We start from the raw sequence: 20,880 nt of genomic DNA on the forward strand, positions 1-20,880 counted from the left end.
AAAATCGTTTGAAACTTTTCACCAGAGAACGCTTAAAAATTGTCTTGCCCCGGTTACTCGTCCATTTTTCCATTTTTAAACGTATCCGATGGGATGTTATGTATGATACATATATCATATTTAAAGTTTCGATACCTTATAACTTGATAACGTTTGAAATATTTCGATCTATGCAAATTATGAGCTTTTCGACTTTTTTTTTATTTTAGCCGTTTTGAAACACAAAGACCATAAAATTGCAGCCACTAAGAAAGCTCGAGATATTTTAAGAGTGTCTTGCTATGATAAATGACCTTTGGACATAAATGTGAAAGTGATAATTTTTTTTTTTTTTTATGAGTATTTAACAAAAAAACGGCAATGACTAAAATCACCCCGTAAAGATGATTTTTTATTTACTGATAACGCTCTTACAGATTTTTTTTAAAGTCGTTCACAAGTTGTCTAGGTTGAGTTGTTTAAATTCCGAAAGTTTCATTGTAAAATGTCGGACTAGATTTGGAAATAATCGACCCTATTTAAAAAAGAGTGTTTTCCATCGCCGTTGCTATGGTAACAACGGTTTCCTGGAAACCAAAAACCATATCACTTGATCATAGCTTAAAAAGGTGTTGTAGTTTGAGGGAAATGAAAGAAAGTCTTCTGTACGAAATATTAATTTCAAAAGATCGATCCACTCCAAGACCAGAAAGTTGTGAGCCTCGTTAAGGACGAAATGATGCTGTTCGTTTTGTAACTTTTTCAGTTGTCCTAGATAAACCCTTATAAAAACGTGTTCATGTCTATTTTTATTATTAAAATAAAATATGAAAAAGGAAACGAGGAAAGATTGCAAATACCTTTGCAGTAGAAATGTAATCAGATTCGTTTGAGAAAACGGCGTCCGCGGGCCAGTAATTAGGGACATTTTTCCCTATCCTATCAAATAAAAAGCTCCCTCGAATGTTGAATGGGATAGTGGACATGAATATTACCAGTATTATATTCATTTGCTTCTTCAGAGGCTCTCAACAAAGGACGAAGACAAACCCATTATATCGAATTTAGGTTATTTCGCGAGAATCGAGTCGCAGCCTCATTAAATTCTTTCGAGGGAACATAGCACTCTTCGCCTGCTCTGATTTTCTTCCTAAACCAGAAGATTCGCTCTTCAGGATGAGCATTTGTTCCCACGTATAGCTTGCAATCAGCACTACGGAGTATAAACAAGACATCACGCTATTCTCGCGATAAACGTTTTATGTTCGTCCGCTGTTTTCAATACTTGCACAACTTAAAACACCTACGTACAAAAGACTACGTTATAGGAATTTCGCAACGGGTCAATTCAAAATTTTACGCTATAGTTTTCAGGCAAACTCCTATTTTACAAATAACTGGATTTTATAACGGACGCCATTTTAAAAGGCAGTTGTTATGCCCAGGCTGCGCACGTCTTTTTCCAACCGTCGCGCTGATCTAAGTCACGTGGTCTCGTTTAAACCAATCAGACATTTTTCTCCAGTGAAGCTCACAACAGTCGTGACTCAAGGGCGCATAACATGCATGTGGCACAAAGCTGCTGGCCGCGGACCGAAGACTCCGGGGGAACCCGTGGATTCCTGAGTGGCTCACTGATTAAGAACCCCGCTCAGTTCTCTTTACTCGTATAAAAACAAATTGCTTAAGATCTGAAACTATTCTGAAATCTTAAATCTCCAACAGAAGGACTGAGTCCACTGAGTCCACCACAGGAAGATGTAGCGATAGAAAATGATTGGCTATACGCTAAAACACTTGAGTAATCACTCTGACGCAATTAAGTTTAATTTACTAATTCGCGGAGCCTAATTCTTGTCGACGCGCATGGTTAGAAAGAAAAAACAACAGAACGAATTAGCATTTAATTCTATTATCGACATCAGAAAAACTATCATTCAACGAAATTGATTTTTCCGATAACGTTCTTATTTTCTAGAATTTACAGTTGGGATTTTTATGAACGGATTAAAGTCAAGATACAACGCACGATGAACTCAAAGCCAGAAGAAAGGCTTTAGTGCGCGATAATTTCGATTCCACTTTTTTTCGGAGGGCAGGCAAACTCGCCACAGGCCTCGAGTGTCCATCCCTAAACTGATTAGGATATTTTACATTGAATTTGGTTGAACGAAGTGAATGAACGCGAATGTGGCTCGACAATTAAAGATTTTACGCTCCCCCTTTTGAAACTGATTTGTTTTGTACAGAGCATTAGTAGTCTCCCCTTTTCGATTTACATGATGAGGGGTACAGTATCCTTTTCAAATTTCAATGGAATGTTTGTGAAACAGTCTCCCTTTTTCAATTTACAAGACATTAACAGCATCTACGCAGTCTCCCTTTATTTACAGGATCTAGGCAGTCTATCTTTTTTAATTAACAAGATATTTACAAGTTCTAACCAGTCTCTCGCTTTCGAGTTACGAGATATTTACATAATCTGAGCAGGTCTCCTTTTGCGATATTTATATAAGATACAGTCGAACCCGTACTAAGCCGTCACTCTTAGGGAGTAGGTTGCACAGAATACACATGTCAAACACAAGAAAAGTGCGTTTTATAAAGCACTTGATAACTTAGTACAGTTTATGCATCAAAGCGCTCACAATATCACTTCCTTTGTTAAGAAAGTTCAGCGATAAAATGGTATGACAAAGGAGAACTTGGTATAGAAACGGACTAGTAAAACATTAACGCCATAAATTTTTTTGCAGTCAGTGTTGCAGGTCATTAGAAATTCAATTGCCTGACGCGCAATTTTTTTTTTACCGTATTTGAGTGCTTTGAATTTACAAAGTGACCGTTTAGAACAGGTCGACAAAATAGAAAAAGCTCGTTGGGACTTAGTAAAGGGTGACTGCGACCGCTTATACTAGGCGAATCTTTGCTGACGTCATTGTTTACATTTTTACTCATTAGCATACGTACGACTTAACTCACAGAAGCCGTGGCCGTATATATGAACTAAATGCAAAAGTTGAAAGAGCTAATTATGTTGAGAAATTTGTGCAATTTTCAGCTCTTTGCAAGCAATATTGAAGGAAATATCAGCCATCAAAAACTGCAAAATTGCTGGGTGGCAAAAAAGTTAATGAGCCATACATTCTCTGTAAAATTTCGAGGTCTTAGAAGAGAATTTCTCCGAAACTATTCTATGTATTGAGCTCAAATTTTGAGAGAAAACTGAAACTGTTATGCCCTTTCAATATTCAACGTTTTTATTTTATTTTCGTCATCAGATAGCGATAAGCATATGTTAATGAGGCAAAAAGTGAAAACAAAGATTCGCCTATAGAGGTGACCGTTTAATGGAGGTCAGAATTACAGTAATTAAGGGTACTAATTTTCGGGACTTTCACAACTGACCACTTAATAGGGAGTGACCATTAAATACAGTTTCGACTGTTTTTACAGCATCTGAACAGTCTCCCTTTCTTAATTTACAAGACATTTGCAGGATCTGAGACGTCTCCCATTTTCACTATTTCGTAACGGAATTTCATAACGGAATTTATGCAGTATTTCCATGGTCCATTGACAAAAACTTTAAAAGTTATTTACACTTATGGATATTGTGAGTAAATGTCGCTGCAATTGTTTACACTTTTTTCCCTCTTCTTAAAAAAATGCCATCGTTGAAAGTTACTCTGTAAATTACCTTTTACAGGAGATTTACTAAACTGTAAAATTCATGTAAATTTCGTTTTACAAGCCCACAAGACGTAAATTGTAGTTTACAAAATATGTAAATTGATTTTTAACTTTTTTCATTGAGTTTTCCTCTGTTTAGTTTTGGTGGGTTGGAACATATTTTCTGAACACATGTAGTTTTGGGAAAACCTACTAATTTTTGGAAGACCCCATGCCAAGTTATAACAGTGTCAAAAGTGCTTGTAGTGGGCCTTGTACTTCTTTCAATTGTCAATAAGCGCCTTTTTGTTAATAAAATTAAGCGGTCTTAGAAAATTAGTCATATAGGGTTTATTTTTTTCTGTCATTTTTATTAAAAGAATGAACACTAGAACGGCCTGCGCACGAAACGGTCCGATGTGGTCACTAAAACTTTAAGAGATTTCATCTAAATGTTTATCTCTCGGTAAAAGGGTTAACATGAAACATTGTGTGCATTAATTAAGCAAAAGGCGCTTATTGACAAAAAGTTCGAAAGGCCGACTACTGGCACTTTACAAGCTTCAGAATTCCTTGTTTCACTTTTTCATTTCCCCGATAATATAATATTGGGTTAATACCGGAACCCAGGGTGACCAAAGTAAATAGAATGGGATTCATAAGGTGAGTAAGAGGCTTCTTTGTAATAATAGTAGCTACTAAGGCAGCAGCAGTAGGGATGAAAGTCAAGATTAGCAGACCCACCACGTATGTTAATGCTTTGGTTAGGCTGCGTTCAATAGCGGCATTGGCAGTGCGGACAGGGTTGGCTTGGCCTCCTTCCTCCATCATCTCAGCAACATTGTTGTTATGGCGACGAAGTTCACGAATGGTCATAATCTGGAGAATGGCGATCAAAGGTACCGATACTGCGAGGATGGCTGCACCAGACCAGTAAACGAGTGGTTTTAATGGAACTGGGAGCTTTGGGTACAGAAGGTCGACTTGTGCTAGAATGCCAATTGTGATGGCTATCACCCAGACAACACAACAAGCGGCAATGGCGCGGCAGCGGGTCATCATAAACTTGTATTGGGAAAAGTGCTTGACAGCAAGGTAGCGGTCGATGCTGATTACGGCAAGGTTGAGCATTGAGCCGAGATTAGTTGTTGCAATGAAGAGTATAAAAGGCAGCTCCGTTGTTTTCGTGTCAATTCCACAAGGACTCTGCTTTTCAATCGTATTTTTCATTCTAAATCCAGCATCGATTGGTGCAACAGTCGCGCCCCAAAGAAGGTCAGTCAAGGTCAAGCTGCATAAAAACAACAACCCAGGGCGAAGGGTCTTTATTCCACTCCTGAATAACCCAATGATGACAGCTGCATTGGCCACAAAGCACCAAACGCTCAACAGCATTGACAATGGAAAAAGGTAGTTGGTGTAGTAAAAGTAACTCTTTTGGAAGGACACTGATATTCCTGAAACCAAACACGCTACATCGCCTTTGTATTCCATCGCGTACTCAGCAGTAACTCAGAACCTGTGATTTTGTTGTATCGCCTGGAAGAAATATATAAATTTTTGTTGTTCTTTTCTCCTTTTTTCCCTTTCGTTGTGTGAATAAGACTTTTTTTTTTAATATATATGCCTGGGCTCTCATGGAGCTTCTGAGACTACCTTAATTTAGGACGGTACCTACTAATACTGAAGTATTTTTGCGCGGATTATTACCGTGCGGAAAAAGTAGATCTTAGCAAGGGCTATTGAAATCTAAAAAGAAAATTGGAGGGACCAAGCAATTTTAGAGATAAATACGAACCAATTATTCTAAATAGAAGTAAAATACAAAGCAATGTATCCCTTTTTTTTGATTGAAGCTTTAATAACTCTGTAAAATGCATGGTTCCCCACAATTTTCTTTTTGGATACCGAAAGCACTTGCTAAGTTCTATTTTTCTATGCATAGTTTTAAAACGCGCAAAAATATCCCTGTATTAGTAGGCACAACCCATAGGAAAACCGAGTATCTCGAGATGCGACAAACGTATGCGCAGTAACAAAAGTAGGCACCGTCCTTAAGAAACATTTTGTTCATAAGAATGAAACCTGGTTGATAAATAGCAAATTAAAAAACTGTTTCCTTTAGCGTCCGTAAAATTGGACGAGAACGTCATATGACATGGAAATTACGTCACTGGCCGTTTGCAGTCGTATTATTATTCTCACAGAAACTTTTATGTTTTCAGTGTGTTCCTCTAGGTTTTGATTACTTTTCGCGTTATGGGAAATCTAAAAGATCCAAGATGGCGGATTCAAGTTGATCAATTAAAGCAAATGACACCCTCGGACAAAAACCCACGGTCTGGCCAGTACCTTACGCATGCTCATGGCCATATCATCCGGGCAGTGGCAGCCATGGACAGCTGTTTCGGCCTTGTTAGTTGTTCTCAGAATGGATTCTATTTCTATTCGTATTTTTGAAAATCTTGGCCAATGGACGACTCACAGGACTCTTGACAAGTTTCCATTCAAAACTCAAAATTAACACTCATCGTCAAAACAATGCTTATCAGTAGAGACCAGTCTGGGTCAGTTAGCCACAAATGTCCTCAACTGACACAGATAACCGAAAATCGGATAGTGATTTTATTTGGTTGATTCAAAAAGCTTTGCATTCGTTATTCCAAATCTCTCTCTTTTTCTAAGGGAAACGTAATCTTGCTACAGAGCAAGAAAATGAACGCAAAAATAACAGTAAAATAAGGTCACAAGTTATTGGTTTTCAAACTTTGTAGAAAACAATAGAACAAACGACGGAAAATACCCCTAACCCTAAAAACAACAGAAGCTGCTTCAAAATTACATGCTTACGGAATGTTTGAAATCTCACTGGTAATGTTCAAAACTGACATGAATTTCAAAATTTTAAACCTCCGTTCAAATTTCAAAAATTACTTGTCACGTCTGGTCTAGATTGACTGCAACTGCAGAATTTCAGCATTCTCCTTCCACGAGTTCAGTAGGTAAAGCAAATTTGTTCTCGTGGACAGTGATTTGTAAAGGAACGGCGTCCAGGAATTGGGGAATAGATGGAAGCTTTTGCACCAGTGGAAAAAAACAGTTTGGCCCAAACTGTTTATTCCAAAGGAAAATAGCTTCCATTTATTGCTCAATTCCCCGACACCATTCCTTTCCAAAGGAAAAAGGCTCTTAGTTTCGACATTTTTCATTCTTTCACGCGTCGTTCTAAGTTGCGGAACAATTTGCAGGAGAAACACTAGATAAGAAATAAAAAAAACATCGTTTGGCACATGAATTTCGCAATCATTTCGTAAATGAAAGAAAAAGCACGTTCTGCTCACTAAGACGGTGCTAGAATTCAAGCAACTTCAGTGCAGTGGAAGGTGACGTGTAACCCTTTTTAACCTTGATCTTATTTAGCCCTACATAAAATCCAAGAGCTAAACTTATGAAAAGAAAGACAAAATCAGTAGCAGAGGAAGGTACATTTAAATGCTCTCGTTAATTGTGGGGAACTTTTGCTGGAGTGAACCTTTAGGTCAAAAAAAATATTTCGACTTACGTTCAGGTTGATTGCAGTCACCGGCAAAGTACAGTGTCTTCCTTTCAACGCGTTTCAGCGGAAAATACGGAGGGATGAAGGCGAAATGATAAACACTGTTTTTGATCTTAAGAGACAGTCCGCGTTAGATTCGACCGGTCAATTTGGGCCAGTCGTTCGATTTCCTTCAAATTTTCAGCAACAGACAAAGTTGATATAACATTAATGAAAACACATTTCTTTTGATTCTAAACTTAACAAGACCCGAAATTTTGAGGCGAATGTTCAACCCTCCCGAATCCCCGAAAATCGACCTTTCACCGAGTCGAAATTAACCCGTTTTCGGATGTTTGCCGCCGAAATAATATTTATCCGAAAAACCTTACATTTATACCACGAACACATACACTATACTTCTTTACAAATATGGTATATAGAACTCATATTATTGAGAACTTTTATAAGGAGGGCATATCAAACATAGCGATGTTAACGATTCGTGCACGGAGCGTGTCAAGTGCTGCAACAAAAACCAACATTTCTCAAAATTCTGACTTACTCTGGAAGTCTCGTGTATTTTTTCAAAGAGTACTAGGATAGTGTCCTTAAACTGCGGAATAATATTTAGTGTATCTCTATACTGCGAAAAGATACGGCCGCAACAATTTTGGGCAAATCTCTTATTTTCCGACACGTGTTGTGTGACAGCGATGGCATCCCAAGGCAAAAAATTTTGACTTTTTCTGTCTTGACCGCAACTTAAAGTAGACAAATGCGTTTTAAAAGGGTAAACAATTAAAAACGTACCTTAAAAGTTCCACTGTTTTGCTTCCAAGACTTCATGTTTCACCGATAAACTGTCAGCAAATTTGATGGCCGTGTCACGGTATCCGTGTTCTTTATTTGTTGGCTTGCAGGCGACGATCATGCTGGTTAAAAACCTGAACAACTCTATAGAGTTCCGTGAAATTAGTTCTGTTATTCAACCGGGCGCTCTGCCGACCAAACAGTCATCATTTGCAGAATTTATGTCGAGGAAAGACTTTTGAAAGTTGTCGTCCATCTTTGTTTTCAAATAACAACCGCTGACAGCAACAACACTTCCGGTCTGATCGAACCGGAAACAGAACATCGTCTACAGTAAGAAGTCGTGCACTAAGTTCAATTTCTAGAGTTTTATTGTTATTAACGTACTGTTAATTACTTGATTATTTCTAGCTTATTTTCTACTTCAAAGGCATACATGTTTATGCCGGGCAACTCATTATTTAACCCTTTTACGTCATCTAAGATGTATTGGTGGTTTTCACCTCACACATCGTCACGCAAGTAAAAAAAATCTAATCCTTAATAATTCAATAGATAAAGTCAAGAAATAGATATGTTGTACAAGAGTGATACATAAACAACGTGTGAAAGCCACAGGGCCGTGCGATATCTCATAACCGAGTTATTCAAGAAAATGTGCCACGGAAAATTACGGGGACGCCATGTTGGTGTTCCGTCTGAGGGACACCAACATGGCGGCCGGAAACCAGCAAAAACATCTGGAGTTTACCTTGGCTATTTCAAAGCCCTTCTTCTCTCTGCTGAACTTTCACACATTAACATAGACGTTTCTATTAAATGTTAGCTGATGAGACCTAATAAAACACGAGGCAAATTGATGTTTTCATGTATTCGTGACATGTTTGGAGCAGCAATCCTTCTGTCACGCACTGCGCAAAAATCTAAAATTCAAACTGCTCTATTTTAAAAAAAAATGCTATCCTTTCGAAAACAAGCAAGCCGATGGTATTTTATATTTTATTTTGTGATGAAGATAAAAACCCAAAATTGTGTTTAGATATGAATTTCAGTTTTTTATGACGTCATGTGAAAACCAGCAATTTTACTAAAATAATAACAAAAACTGTAAAAAAAATATCGAAAAACTGCGAAATGTATAGAAATGAGACTTCAGAAAGGTCTCAACAGCAACTACAATTGACGAAACTTGCAATAAATGAGACGTCAGAATGGTCTCGCCGGGAACTGCGAATTCTAATGTAAAAAGAAGAAAATGCAGGAAACTGCGAAAATTTGCAATTTTCAGTTGAAAATCGTAAACTTTGTAGCGACAATTTTGTCCTTGACCGGCATACCGCTACAAGAGGCTAAGGCTAGCAGAGTTTTTCTTTATCTTGTTTGTTTCCCGGGGGTTTTATTTAGGCTAGACTTTTCAGCGGCTCTCCTGTTTGCTATCTCCGAGAGCGACAGGCAGCTGCATGGAAGGCAATCATTAAAAACTGAGTGTCCCTAAATATTATTCTGTCTCTTAGCTAAATAATTTTACAGAAAACACGAACATTTTTCAACAAAGATAGCCAAGTGCTGAACCAAATCCTTCTTTCTGTCCTTTGCTGTAAATGGGACTTCATAGTTCTTTAGAATGTTCTTTAGCATTGAAACATTAAACTGTGAAAGTTTGTTGGTTTTCCGGTACTGGCAAAGGTCATAGACGTCGTAGTAAATGGGATGTAGAAGGCCGATCTCGTCAACAATGCTGTTCACCACTTCTTGTCTGTTGAAATACACATTGAAATCGGAGATCATGGAAAGAAGCCAATGGATTAAAGTATTTATGATCGACTAAGGAGAGAGTGGGCCGCGCGTTTCTCTACAGTAGATGAAGACAGTCAAGAAGCTTCTAATAATTCGAGAGAGAGCGCCCGTGGTTCAGAACCGGCAACCAGACCCTCAAATCTCACGCGAGGATGGGCCCTTTCAAAGCCACGTGCCCCAACTCGTTTTTCTGAAAATGTAAAGGATTACTTGAAAGCAAAGTTTAACTAAGGAGAACGAACGGGGTTGAAGGCTAACCCAAAACAAGTCTCTGCAGACATGCGAAACGCCCGAGATGAACAAAATGAGCGTCGCTTTTCCAGAGAAGAATGGCTAACAGTTGTTCAGATAAAGAACTTTTTCTCTCAGCTAGTGTCATCCAAGACGAAAGGGAAAGATGCAGCTGATGAAAAAAAACAGAAACTGAAGAAATACTGGAAGAGGAAGAAGAAAGCAACAGAGAAGAAGTGGTGAACAGCATTGTTGACGAGATCGGCCTTCTACATCCCATTTACTACGACGTCTATGACCTTTGCCAGCACCGGAAAACCAACAAACTTTCACAGTTTAATGTTTCAATGCTAAAGAACATTCTAAAGAACTATGAAGTCCCATTTACAGCAAAGGACAGAAAGAAGGATTTGGTTCAGCACTTGGCTATCTTTGTTGAAAAATGTTCGTGTTTTCTGTAAAATTATTTAGCTAAGAGACAGAATAATATTTAGGTACACTCAGTTTTTAATGATTGCCTTCCATGCAGCTGCCTGTCGCTCTCGGAGATAGCAAACAGGAGAGCCGCTGAAAAGTCTAGCCTAAATAAAACCCCCGGGAAACAAACAAGATAAAGAAAAACTCTGCTAGCCTTAGCCTCTTGTAGCGGTATGCCGGTCAAGGACGAAACTGTCGCTACAAAGTTTACGATTTTCAACTGAAAATTGCAAATTTTCGCAGTTTCCTGCATTTTCTTCTTTTTACATTGGAATTCGCAGTTCTCAATGAGACCATTCTGACGTCTCATTTATTGCAAGTTTCGTAAATTTTCATTGCTGTTGAAACCTTTCTGTAGTCTCATTTCTATATATTTCGCAGTGTTATTATTTTAGTAAAATACATCATAGATAACGTAAAAGGGTTAAATAATGAGTTGCCCGGCATAAACATGTATGCATTTGAAGTAGAAAATAAGCTAGAAATAATCAAGTAATTAACAGTAGAAATTGAACTTAGTGCACGACTTCTTACTGTAGACGATGTTCTGTTTCCGGTTCGATCAGACCGGAAGTGTTGTTGCGGTCAGCGGTTGTTACTTCAAAACAAAGATGGACGACAACTTTCAAAAGTCTTTCCTCGATATAAATTCTGCAACTTATGACTGTTTGGTCGGCAGAGTGCCCGGTTGAATAACAGAACTAATTTCACGCAACTCTATAGAGATGTTCAGGTTTTTAGCTAGCATGATCATCGCCTGCAAGCCAACAAATAAAGAACGCGGATCCCGTGTCACGAATACCGTGACACGGCCATCAAATTTGCTGACAGTTTATCGGTGAAACGTGAAGTCTTGGAAGCAAAACAGTGGAACTTTTAAGGTACGTTTTTAATTGTTTACCCTTTTAAAACGCATTTGTCTACTTTAAGTTGCGGTCAAGACAGAAAAAGTCAAAATTTTTTGCCTTGGGATGCCATCGCTGTCACACAACACGTGTCGGAAAATAAGAGATTTGCCCAAAATTGTTGCGGCCGTATCTTTTCGCAGTATAGAGATACACTAAATATTATTCCGTAGTTTAAGGACACTATCCTAGTACTCTTTGAAAAAATACACGAGACTTCCAGAGTAAGTCAGAATTTTGAGAAATGTTGGTTTTTGTTGCAGCACTTGACACGCTCCGTGCACGAATCGTTAACATCGGTATGTTTGAGATGCCCTCCTTATAAAAGTTCTCAATAATATGAGTTCTATATACCATATTTGTAAAGAAGTATAGTGTATGTGTTCGTGGTATAAATGTAAGGTTTTTCAGATAAATATTATTTCGGCGGCAAACATCCGAAAACGGGTTAATTTCGACTCGGTGAAAGGTCGATTTTCGGGGATTCGGGAGGGTTGAACATTCGCCTCAAAATTTCGGGTCTTGTTGAGTTTAGAATCAAAAGAAATGTGTTTTCATTAATGTTATATCAACTTTGTCTGTTGCTGAAAATTTGAAGGAAATCGAACGACTGGCCCAAATTGACCGGTCGAATCTAACGCGGACTGTCTCTTAAGTCCTTAGCTACGAGAAGACAAAGCTGCCGTCCTAATTTCCGACGGTATTATAAGCAAGTCTTTGTAGTGCGTATTTTCATCCTACTTTAAAATAAAATTTTAGCACTTCATAGAGCACGAGAAACAAAATGAAAACAATAAATTTCATGAGGAAAATAAAGTTTTTTAAATGTATATTTGAACTCCATCCTGCCGAGCAAGCTACTCTGACTTTCTGCCATCATCATCAAAGTCCCGCAACTTGCAACTTGTCGGCCACACCTGATTACCATTTTGTGTGCACTAGTGCATGTTCTGAAAAAGGATTCCATCTTTTTTATCGATATTCAAAGCTTATGGAACATACTTGACATGTTTCATTCTAAATTAACACCCATTGTCAAAAAATGCTCAGATCAGTCTTTTCAATTAGCTGAAAATGTCCTCCATTGACACCAATAACCGAAAATCGGCCACGAATTTTATTTGGTTGATTCAAAAAGCTTTGCACGAGTTATACCAAATCACTCTCTTTATCGAAGGGAAATGTTACCTTACTACAGAGCAAGACCATGAACGCAGTAAACGTAGCTAAAGGTTCCGTATAATTTACGCTTCTTAAGTGGCAGTTGATCGCTAAAGACACAGCTGCAGGCAAGAAAAATTTTCTCTTGAAGACAAAACTGTCAACACCTGGTTAACGGAACCGAATTTCAATGAATACCCAATGAAATTGCGTTAAAAATTCTTCGTGTAACTTGACTTTGATAATTTGTTTAGAATGAAGCTGGCAGCAAGGCGAAACAAGCTCGAAAATAATTTTGATTCATGCGAACATTTTCTTCAGTATATATTAATTAAAAAAGTTTTTCCGCTTCGATTCCCCGCCTTGGTTAAATTAGATGTGTTTAATTTACCCTACGTGTGTTTTTTTTTATGTCACTTCTTCAACCGACTGTTAACTAGTCTTCTCCGATACTGAAAAATGTGACATTCACACCAGTTAATCAGTTCAGATTGAATGTTTGTGATGATTTAGATTTCGATTAAATCATATTGCCGTGACGACGATAAACAAAGAACCTCTGGAAATCAATAAATTGTAAATTTTGCGCGATCCAGATTTGGATTAGGAAAGCCACCAATAAATTCTCAAACTATGGTATGGGCATCCATTATGAATATCGAGTGTGCAAATTCAGTTGAATTCAGTCACTTTTCTGTAAATACTTCGGCAACGTTTTCATAACTTGGCTTGGCCTTTGTTGATCAAATCAAATCAAATCATTTTATTTCGCACTGTTTGGTTAGAAACGCAAGAGAGAAGAAAAGACACAGTAAACATAAATAGAGGTTATATACAAACTAATGAATACATACATTGAAATCAGCTGTGTACAGCGGGCAAAGTAGCAGAGCTTTCGAGTTGGCTTCTGCTTATTTGAACATAAAGCTGCCGTTGCACGTTGAAACTTTTAGCTGAAACTTGGGTGCAATAAAAATAAAATAGTAACTACTTAGTGACAAAAAGTAGAGGAAAAATACAACAAAATATAAAATATAACTTAAATAAAATTTTTATACACTATACTATCCAGGTAATTCATTAGTTTCTAGGCAATGGGTAGAAACCGAAGTTGCTGAGACAACAGAATAAGAAAGAGTTTATAACTGACACCGAAGAAGATGAGTTTTGTATTGTTATTAAAATTGCTAGTAGAGAAATATTTCAAAGTTGTTGGTATGGTTTCCCTTAATTTTGAAGCTTTATCTCTCAAAGTCAATTTGCCTATGTTGGTCCTTATTTGACATTTGACATTTGACATTTATTTGCCTTTTTCCCTATATATTGACAATTTATCCCTACTTTAATGTGTGGCGAGGTGACCCCTAGAAACCACCAAGCTTATCGTTGAGGCCACCTCGTACGACACAATATGCTTACATAGATAGTGCTACAAGTGTGCGGCTTTGCCAATTCAGTAATAATTATTATTTTGCTAAAAACTCTAGCAGTTTTTTCTTAAAGTTGGGAAAACTTGACAGAGAAGTGATTGTAACAGGAAGGGAATTCCAGATCTTTGGCACAACTGAGCACAGATAACCGAAAATCGGACAGTGATTTTATTTCGTTGATTCAAAAAGCTTTTCATTGGTTATTCCATATGACTCTCTTTTTCGAAGGGAAATGTAATCTTGCTACAGAGCAAGATAGGTGAACGCAAAAATAAAAGTGAAATAAGGTCACAATTGATTGGTTTTCAAACTTTGTAGAAAGCAATAGAATAAACAACGGAAAATACAACCAACCCTAAAAACAACAGAAGCTGCTTCACAATTACAAGCTACACTACTGAGAAAATTTAGCTAAAGGTTCCGTATGGTTTGCGCTTCCCTAGTGCTAGTTGATAGCTAAAGACACAGCTGCAGGCCTCAGAAATTTTCTCTTGCTGAAGATAAAAACTGTCAACACCTGGTTAACAAAACTGAGTTTCCATGAATACGACTCGACTTTGACAATTTGTTTAGAATAAAGTCAGCACGGCGGAACAAGCTCGATAAACAATAACTCACTTTTTCCACCAATTATTAAGTAGTCTTTACTAAGAGATGTGAAATTCACACCAATTATTAACTTTGAATTGAAATTTGTTATGATCGATATTTTGGTAAAATCTATATTGCCATGGCGACGATAAACAAAGAACTCCGGAAATCAGTAAAATGCAAATTTTGGGCGAGTCAGAATTGAATTAGAAAAGCCACCACCCAATTATTAAACTATGGTCTTTGACAAATAAAATGGGTTGAGTTCGCATGAATCATGAAATTTTAACTTGTGCAAATACTTTGACAATGTTTTCAAAAACCTAGGATTAATCTTTACTGATTCGTTTTCGTGGCTAGATATAAAAATATATAAACACTAAAAGTCAGTCTTCGTCAAACAAGACCAATAATTCTGAGAATGGGATCAATATATGATGTGCACATTGGAATGGAATCTTGAAGATGTTTCTGGAAATATTTCCAAGAAAGACAGATGAACTGAAAAAAATTGAAAATATTTGGGAAACAACTAGGAAAAATGTATTCGGGATGTCTGAAATCTCACTGGTAATGTTCAAAACTGACATGAATTTTAAAATTTCAAACCTCCGTTCAAATTTCAAAAATTACTTGTCACGTCTGATGTAGATTGACTGCAACTGCTGAATTTCAGCATTCTCCCGGCACGAGTTTAGTAGGTGAAGAAAATTTGTTCTCGTGGACAGTTATTTGTCCAGGAACGGCGTCCAGGAATTGGGGAATAGATGGAAGCTTTTGCACCGGTGGAATAAACGCCCTTAGTTTTGTAATTTCTCATTACTCGATCGTTGTATCACAAGAGCACTAATATTTAGCCCAACATAAAAACCAAGAACTAAAATTATGAAAAGAAAAGGAAAACCGCAACGGAGAAAGGTACATTTAAATGCTCTCCTTAATTGTGAGGAACTTTTGCTGGAGTGAATTTTTAGGCAAAAAAAATATTTCAACTTACGTTCAGGTTGATTGCATTCACCGGCAAAGTACAGTGTCTGCCTACCAACGCGTTTCAGTGGATAATACGGAGGGATGAAGGCCAAATGATAATCACTGTTTTTGGTCTTTAGTCCTTAGCTACGAGAAGACAAAGCTGCCGTCCTAATTTCCGACAGTATTATAGGCAAGTCTTTGTAATGCATATTTTCATTCTACTTTAAAATAAAACAGGATGAAAATTTACTGGCAAATTTTAGCACTTCACAGAGCACGAGGAACAACATGAAAACAATAAATTTCATAAGGAAAAATATAGTTTCATAAATATATATTTGAACTCCATCCTGCCCAGCAGGCTACTCTGACTTTCAGCCATCATCATCATCAAATTCCCGCAACTTGTAACTTGTCGGCCAGACCTGATTACCATTTTATGTGCAAAATGTTCTCAAAATGGATTCCATTTTTATCGATATTCAAAGCTTAGCTTATGGAACATGCTTGACATGTTTCATTCTAAATTAATACTTATTGTTAAAAAATGCTTATGAGTAGCTCATATCTGTCTTAATCAATTGGATGAAAATGTCCTCCATTGACACCAACAGCCGAATATCGGACAGTGATTTTATTTGGTCGATTCAAAAAGCTTTGCATTCGTTATTCCAAATCACTCTCTTTTTCGAAGTTAAATGTTACCTTGCTACAGAGCAAGATGATGAACGCAGTAAACGTAGTTAAAGGTTCCGTGTGTTTTACGCTTCCTTAGTGGCAGTTGATCGCCAAAGACACAGCTGCAGGCAAGAAAAATTTTCTCTTGAAGGACAAAACTGTCAACACCTGGTTAACGGAACTGAATTTCCATGAATACCCAATGAAGTCGCGCAGAAATTCTTCGTTTAACTTGACTTTCATAATTTGTTTAGAATGAAGCTGGCAGCAAGGGGAAACAAGCTCGATAATAATTTTGATTCATGCGAACAATTTCTTCAGTATATGTTAATTACTAAAGTTTCTGCGCATCGATCCCTCGTTTTGCTTAAATTGGATATGTTTAATTTACCATACGTGTTTAAAGTAATTCCAATATAATCAAGTATAGTGATAGCAATGAGCTGCTTTTTGAACTCGTGTATGCGCGCATACACAATAAACGACTTATAACGATGGTGGGGTTTTCACTTGGTTGGTTGATTCAGTTGTTAACTTTCAGGCATGCATGCGCAGTGAATGAAAAATCGTAATATAGCGGAATTTCACTCTGGTGCTGGTCTAAATTACCAAATTTTGCGTTTTCGGAAGGGAAACACACCTCTTGGAAACGGTGAATCGAAAGAGGAACTTCTAAGGGATGCTCAATAGTTTCAACAGGGGAAATCAAGCATTAATGGCGAAGAAATTTTTGATCGATTTCTGGTTTTCGTTTTTGAAAGAACTGCAGTGTTTTAAATTCAATTAGTGGAAAAAACGCGAGAATTTTTTCACGGCGCATCAGAATAATCTTATTCAGTCTGTAGAGAATAATTTAACGATCATTTAGTGCAAGCATGGAGATTTTTAGTTAGATCTGAGCAAAGTTAGAAGTTTTTTCAGTTTTTCAGAAAGTCCGGGGTCGTAAACTCAATTAGTGAAAAAAAAAAACGAGAACATTTTTTCTCCACACGTCAGAATAATCTCATTCAATCTGTAGAGCATTATGTGACAATTATTTTAGTTCGAAAATGGAGATTTTTCGTTAAATCTGGGCCAAGTTTCAAGCTTTAACCGTTCGTAAGAGCTACGTTTGTTGTTGAGGATTTGCACTACTAATTGATATCGGAAGGTGACATCCGGTGGTATAAAAAATTTTTTTAAGCGTTCTCTGGTTGTGCGAAACAATTACCCAGAGAATACTGTATTTAATTATGAACTTGAGATTAGCACTTTATTCCTACTAAGAATTTTTATTCTTTTTCACACTATCTGCTTTGTATATATTTCATGTTCGCGGTTTTTATCCATCACTTGTCAAAGATTGCAGACTAGGAATCGAACGCTCGTTAAATCGTTTTAAACTTTTAACCAGAGAACGCTTAGAAATTGTCTTACCCTGGTTACTCATCCATTTTTAAACGTATCCGATGGGATGTTATATATGATACATATATCATATTTAAAGTTTCGATACCTTATAACTTGATAACGTTTGAAATATTTCGATTTATGCAAATTATGAGCTTTTCGAGTTATTTTTTATTTTAGCCGTTTTAAAACACAAAAACCTTAAAATTTCACCCACCAAGAAAGCTCGAGATACTTGAAGAATGTCTTGCTATGATAAATGACCTTTGGACATAAATGATAAAGTGATAAGTTTTATTTATTTATTTTTTTTTTTTTTTGAGAATTTACCAAAAAAGGGCAATGACTAAAATCGCCCCGTAAATATGATTTTTTATTTACTGGTAACGCTCTTACAGATTTTTTTTTCTTATGTCGTCCACAAGTTGTGTAGGTTGAGTAGTTTACATCCCGAAAGTTTCATTGTAAAGTGTCTGACTAGATTTCGAGGTAATCGACCTTATTAAAAAGGAAGTGTTTTCCATCACCGTTGCTATGTTAACAGCGGTTTCTTGGAAACCAAAAACCATACCATTTGATCATAGCTTAAAAAGGTGTTGTAGTTTGAGGGAAATAAAAGAAAGTCTTGTGTACGAAATATTAATTTCAAAAGATCCACTTCAAAACCAGAAAGTTGCGAGCCTCGTTAAAGACGAAATAATGCTTTCGTTTTGTAACTTTTTCAGTTGTCCTAGATACACTTTATAAGGATGTGCTCATGTCTATTTTTATTATTTAAATAAAATACGAAAAAGGAAACGAGGAAAGATTGCAAGTACCTTTGCGGTAGGAATGTAATCAGATTCGTTTGAGAAAACGGCGTCCGCGCGCCAGTAATTAGGGACACTTTTCCCTATCCTATCAAATAAAAAGTTCACTCGGATGTTGGATGGGATAATGGACATGAATATTACGAGTATTATATTCATTTGCTTCTTCAGAGGCTCTCAACAAAGGACGAAGACAAACCAATTCGATCGAATTTAGGGTGGTGAGGGTAAAAGGCGGAAAGAGTTTGCGGAATGGTATGTGGAATGGCGTGCGGAATGGCATAATTATGCGAAATACGATTTACGCGGGGAATAAATTAACTGAAGAGCGCATCCTGTTTTCGCGCCAATTTTATAAGAGCAGCAGTTATTTCGATGTTGCGGACTATTAAACAACCAAACAACAGATCGAAGATTAGAAAATATACGCCTGGGATAGAACATGTCTGATCGCTGGTTAGGAAGTGACAGTGAAGAAATCGATGAAGTTTCGCATTCAAGGAACTAAGAATAAATTAAATTTCTAGTTGACAAAAAGAACGTGGCAGCGAGTAGCCTAGACAAAAAGCAACAACAGACTGGAGAAATAACATCAGTCCAAGGCCAAAACTATTATGTGAGAAATTTTAAATTTAAACTCAGTCATTTTATCAGACTCTTTGACGGTTACAATTTGTACAACTCATGGGAAAAATATGTTCTACTTTTTCTCACCTTACATTTTCGTCGACCGACGAGTACGCAAGTCACTGTTACTGTTGAGCTGCTGAGCTAGCTACGTAGCTATTTAATACGGCGAATCAGGTACGGTGAGGATAAAAGGCGGCATGAGTTTGCGGAATGGCATGGCATGTGGCATGACCTGCGGCATGGCATAATTATGCGAAATACGATACTTGCAGAATGTCTCAAAGAAATAAATTAACTGAAGAGTGCGTCTCTTTTTGGCGCCAATTTTAATATAAGAACACTAGCCTGATTAGCTTTTTCGATGTTGCGGAAAATTCAACAGAGGGGCTGTTTAGAGAATACAAGCCTGCCGCTGGGATAGAATATGTCTGATCGGTGGTTAGGAAGAAGTGAGGGTGAAGAAATCGATAACTGGAATACTGTTTATTGTTCGCACATTCAAGGAAATATGAGTACATGTGCGTATTCTCGGACACTTTTTTGCATTTATCACAATATTTATAAACTTACCTCAGAAGGCCAGGAGCAAGCTGAAAAATTTCCTAGTATATAGTTCCTTCCTTTAATACTTAAACACGTCCTAAAGATTGTGTTTCGCGCTTTCGTTGCGAAGCGTTACTTGATGTGAAGGCTACTGGGCGTCATTGAAATGTGGAGCGTTTTATTCTTGCACTAGTTGCATCTATTTAACAGCAATAGTCAAACTGAAAGGAAAAGAACAATATTGTTTGAAAAACTAAACTTGTCATAAAGAACTAGCAAACGATCGCTGGAAATGTATGACCTACAATTCTGTAGGCTTAACCACACTCTTGACACATCATGGCTTTAGGCAGACGCGCTTGACTAAGCGGCGCGCTAGTGTTTAAGTAGCTGAGCCTTATTTGCATAACATAGGTTTGAGAACTTTCGTGCGTTTGCTTTCGCGCCAAAAACTAATGAGCAAGTCTTACACTAAGTGCGAATCACTCCGCCCGAGTGTGGAAATTGAGAACTTAGTTCTAATTGAGCAACGATTTGTCATCAAGTGTTCATTGTTCTTGAATTGCTCTTAAACTAAAGTAGTCCTGCATTGAGCTCTTCCTTGGTCGCAATTAAACACAGTTTGTGGATCGGTCTGTCGTACTCTCCGTCTCTTGTCTTGATTCTCACTTTTCGGACAAGGCCGTCGTTTCCCGGAAAGGTACCTATAATAAGCGCCATTTTCCACTCACATTTTTTGTGTTTGGGGTCCAGTTCCAATACGAGATCTCCGGTCTGGATGTTATCACGTACGCGAAACCACTTATTTCTTGGTAATAAGTTTGGGGCAAAATACTTCATCCAACTTCTCCAGAAATCTGCAAGCCTGTTTTGCGTGCTTCTGAGTAATTGTCGTGGATTGGTTCTTTCCTCGGCTTCTGGTTGCGGTGGTGGATTGTGAGGGCCGATAAGAAGGTCGTTCGGAGTGATTGGCGGGGCTTCCCAGATTTCGTCGGAACTGGGGTACAGCGGTCGGCTGTTGACCATGTACGTAATTTCTGACAGGAAGGTTCGCCATTGCTCCTCGGTGTATGCGTCGTTCTTGCAAGTGGAGTTAAGTGCTTGTCTGACCGACTTAATTAGGGTCTCAACAACTCCGTTCTGGTGACTCGCATGTGGTGTATTCCACTCCCAACTGAACTCGCAGGCAAAGTCATCAGAGAGGACACTCTTCACCTTGGGAAAATCCCAGTTCTGCACGATTTCCTGTAGATATCCTTGGGCACCCA

At 37.7% G+C, this 20,880-nt stretch overlaps 1 protein-coding gene across 1 annotated transcript; it reads right to left on the reverse strand.

Moving 5' to 3' along the window:
• Positions 1 to 4,194: 4,194 nt before the first annotated feature.
• LOC146460989 (cannabinoid receptor 1-like) lies at positions 4,195 to 5,145 on the reverse strand. The gene has a single exon (XM_085087280.1). It carries the CDS (start codon positions 5,143 to 5,145, stop codon positions 4,195 to 4,197), a length of 951 nt encoding a protein of 316 aa, XP_084943406.1.
• Positions 5,146 to 20,880: the final 15,735 nt, after the last annotated feature.

The sequence above is a fragment of the Pavona decussata genome, unplaced genomic scaffold (assembly GCF_977016875.1).
Source record: "Pavona decussata unplaced genomic scaffold, jaPavDecu1.1 SCAFFOLD_202, whole genome shotgun sequence".
Classification (NCBI taxonomy): domain Eukaryota; kingdom Metazoa; phylum Cnidaria; class Anthozoa; order Scleractinia; family Agariciidae; genus Pavona; species Pavona decussata.

Excerpts from the sequence above, each read along its gene's own strand:
- LOC146460989 (XM_085087280.1), bottom strand. The coding sequence starts at position 5,145 with ATGGAATACAAAGGCGATGTAGCGTGTTTGGTTTCAGGAATATCAGTG.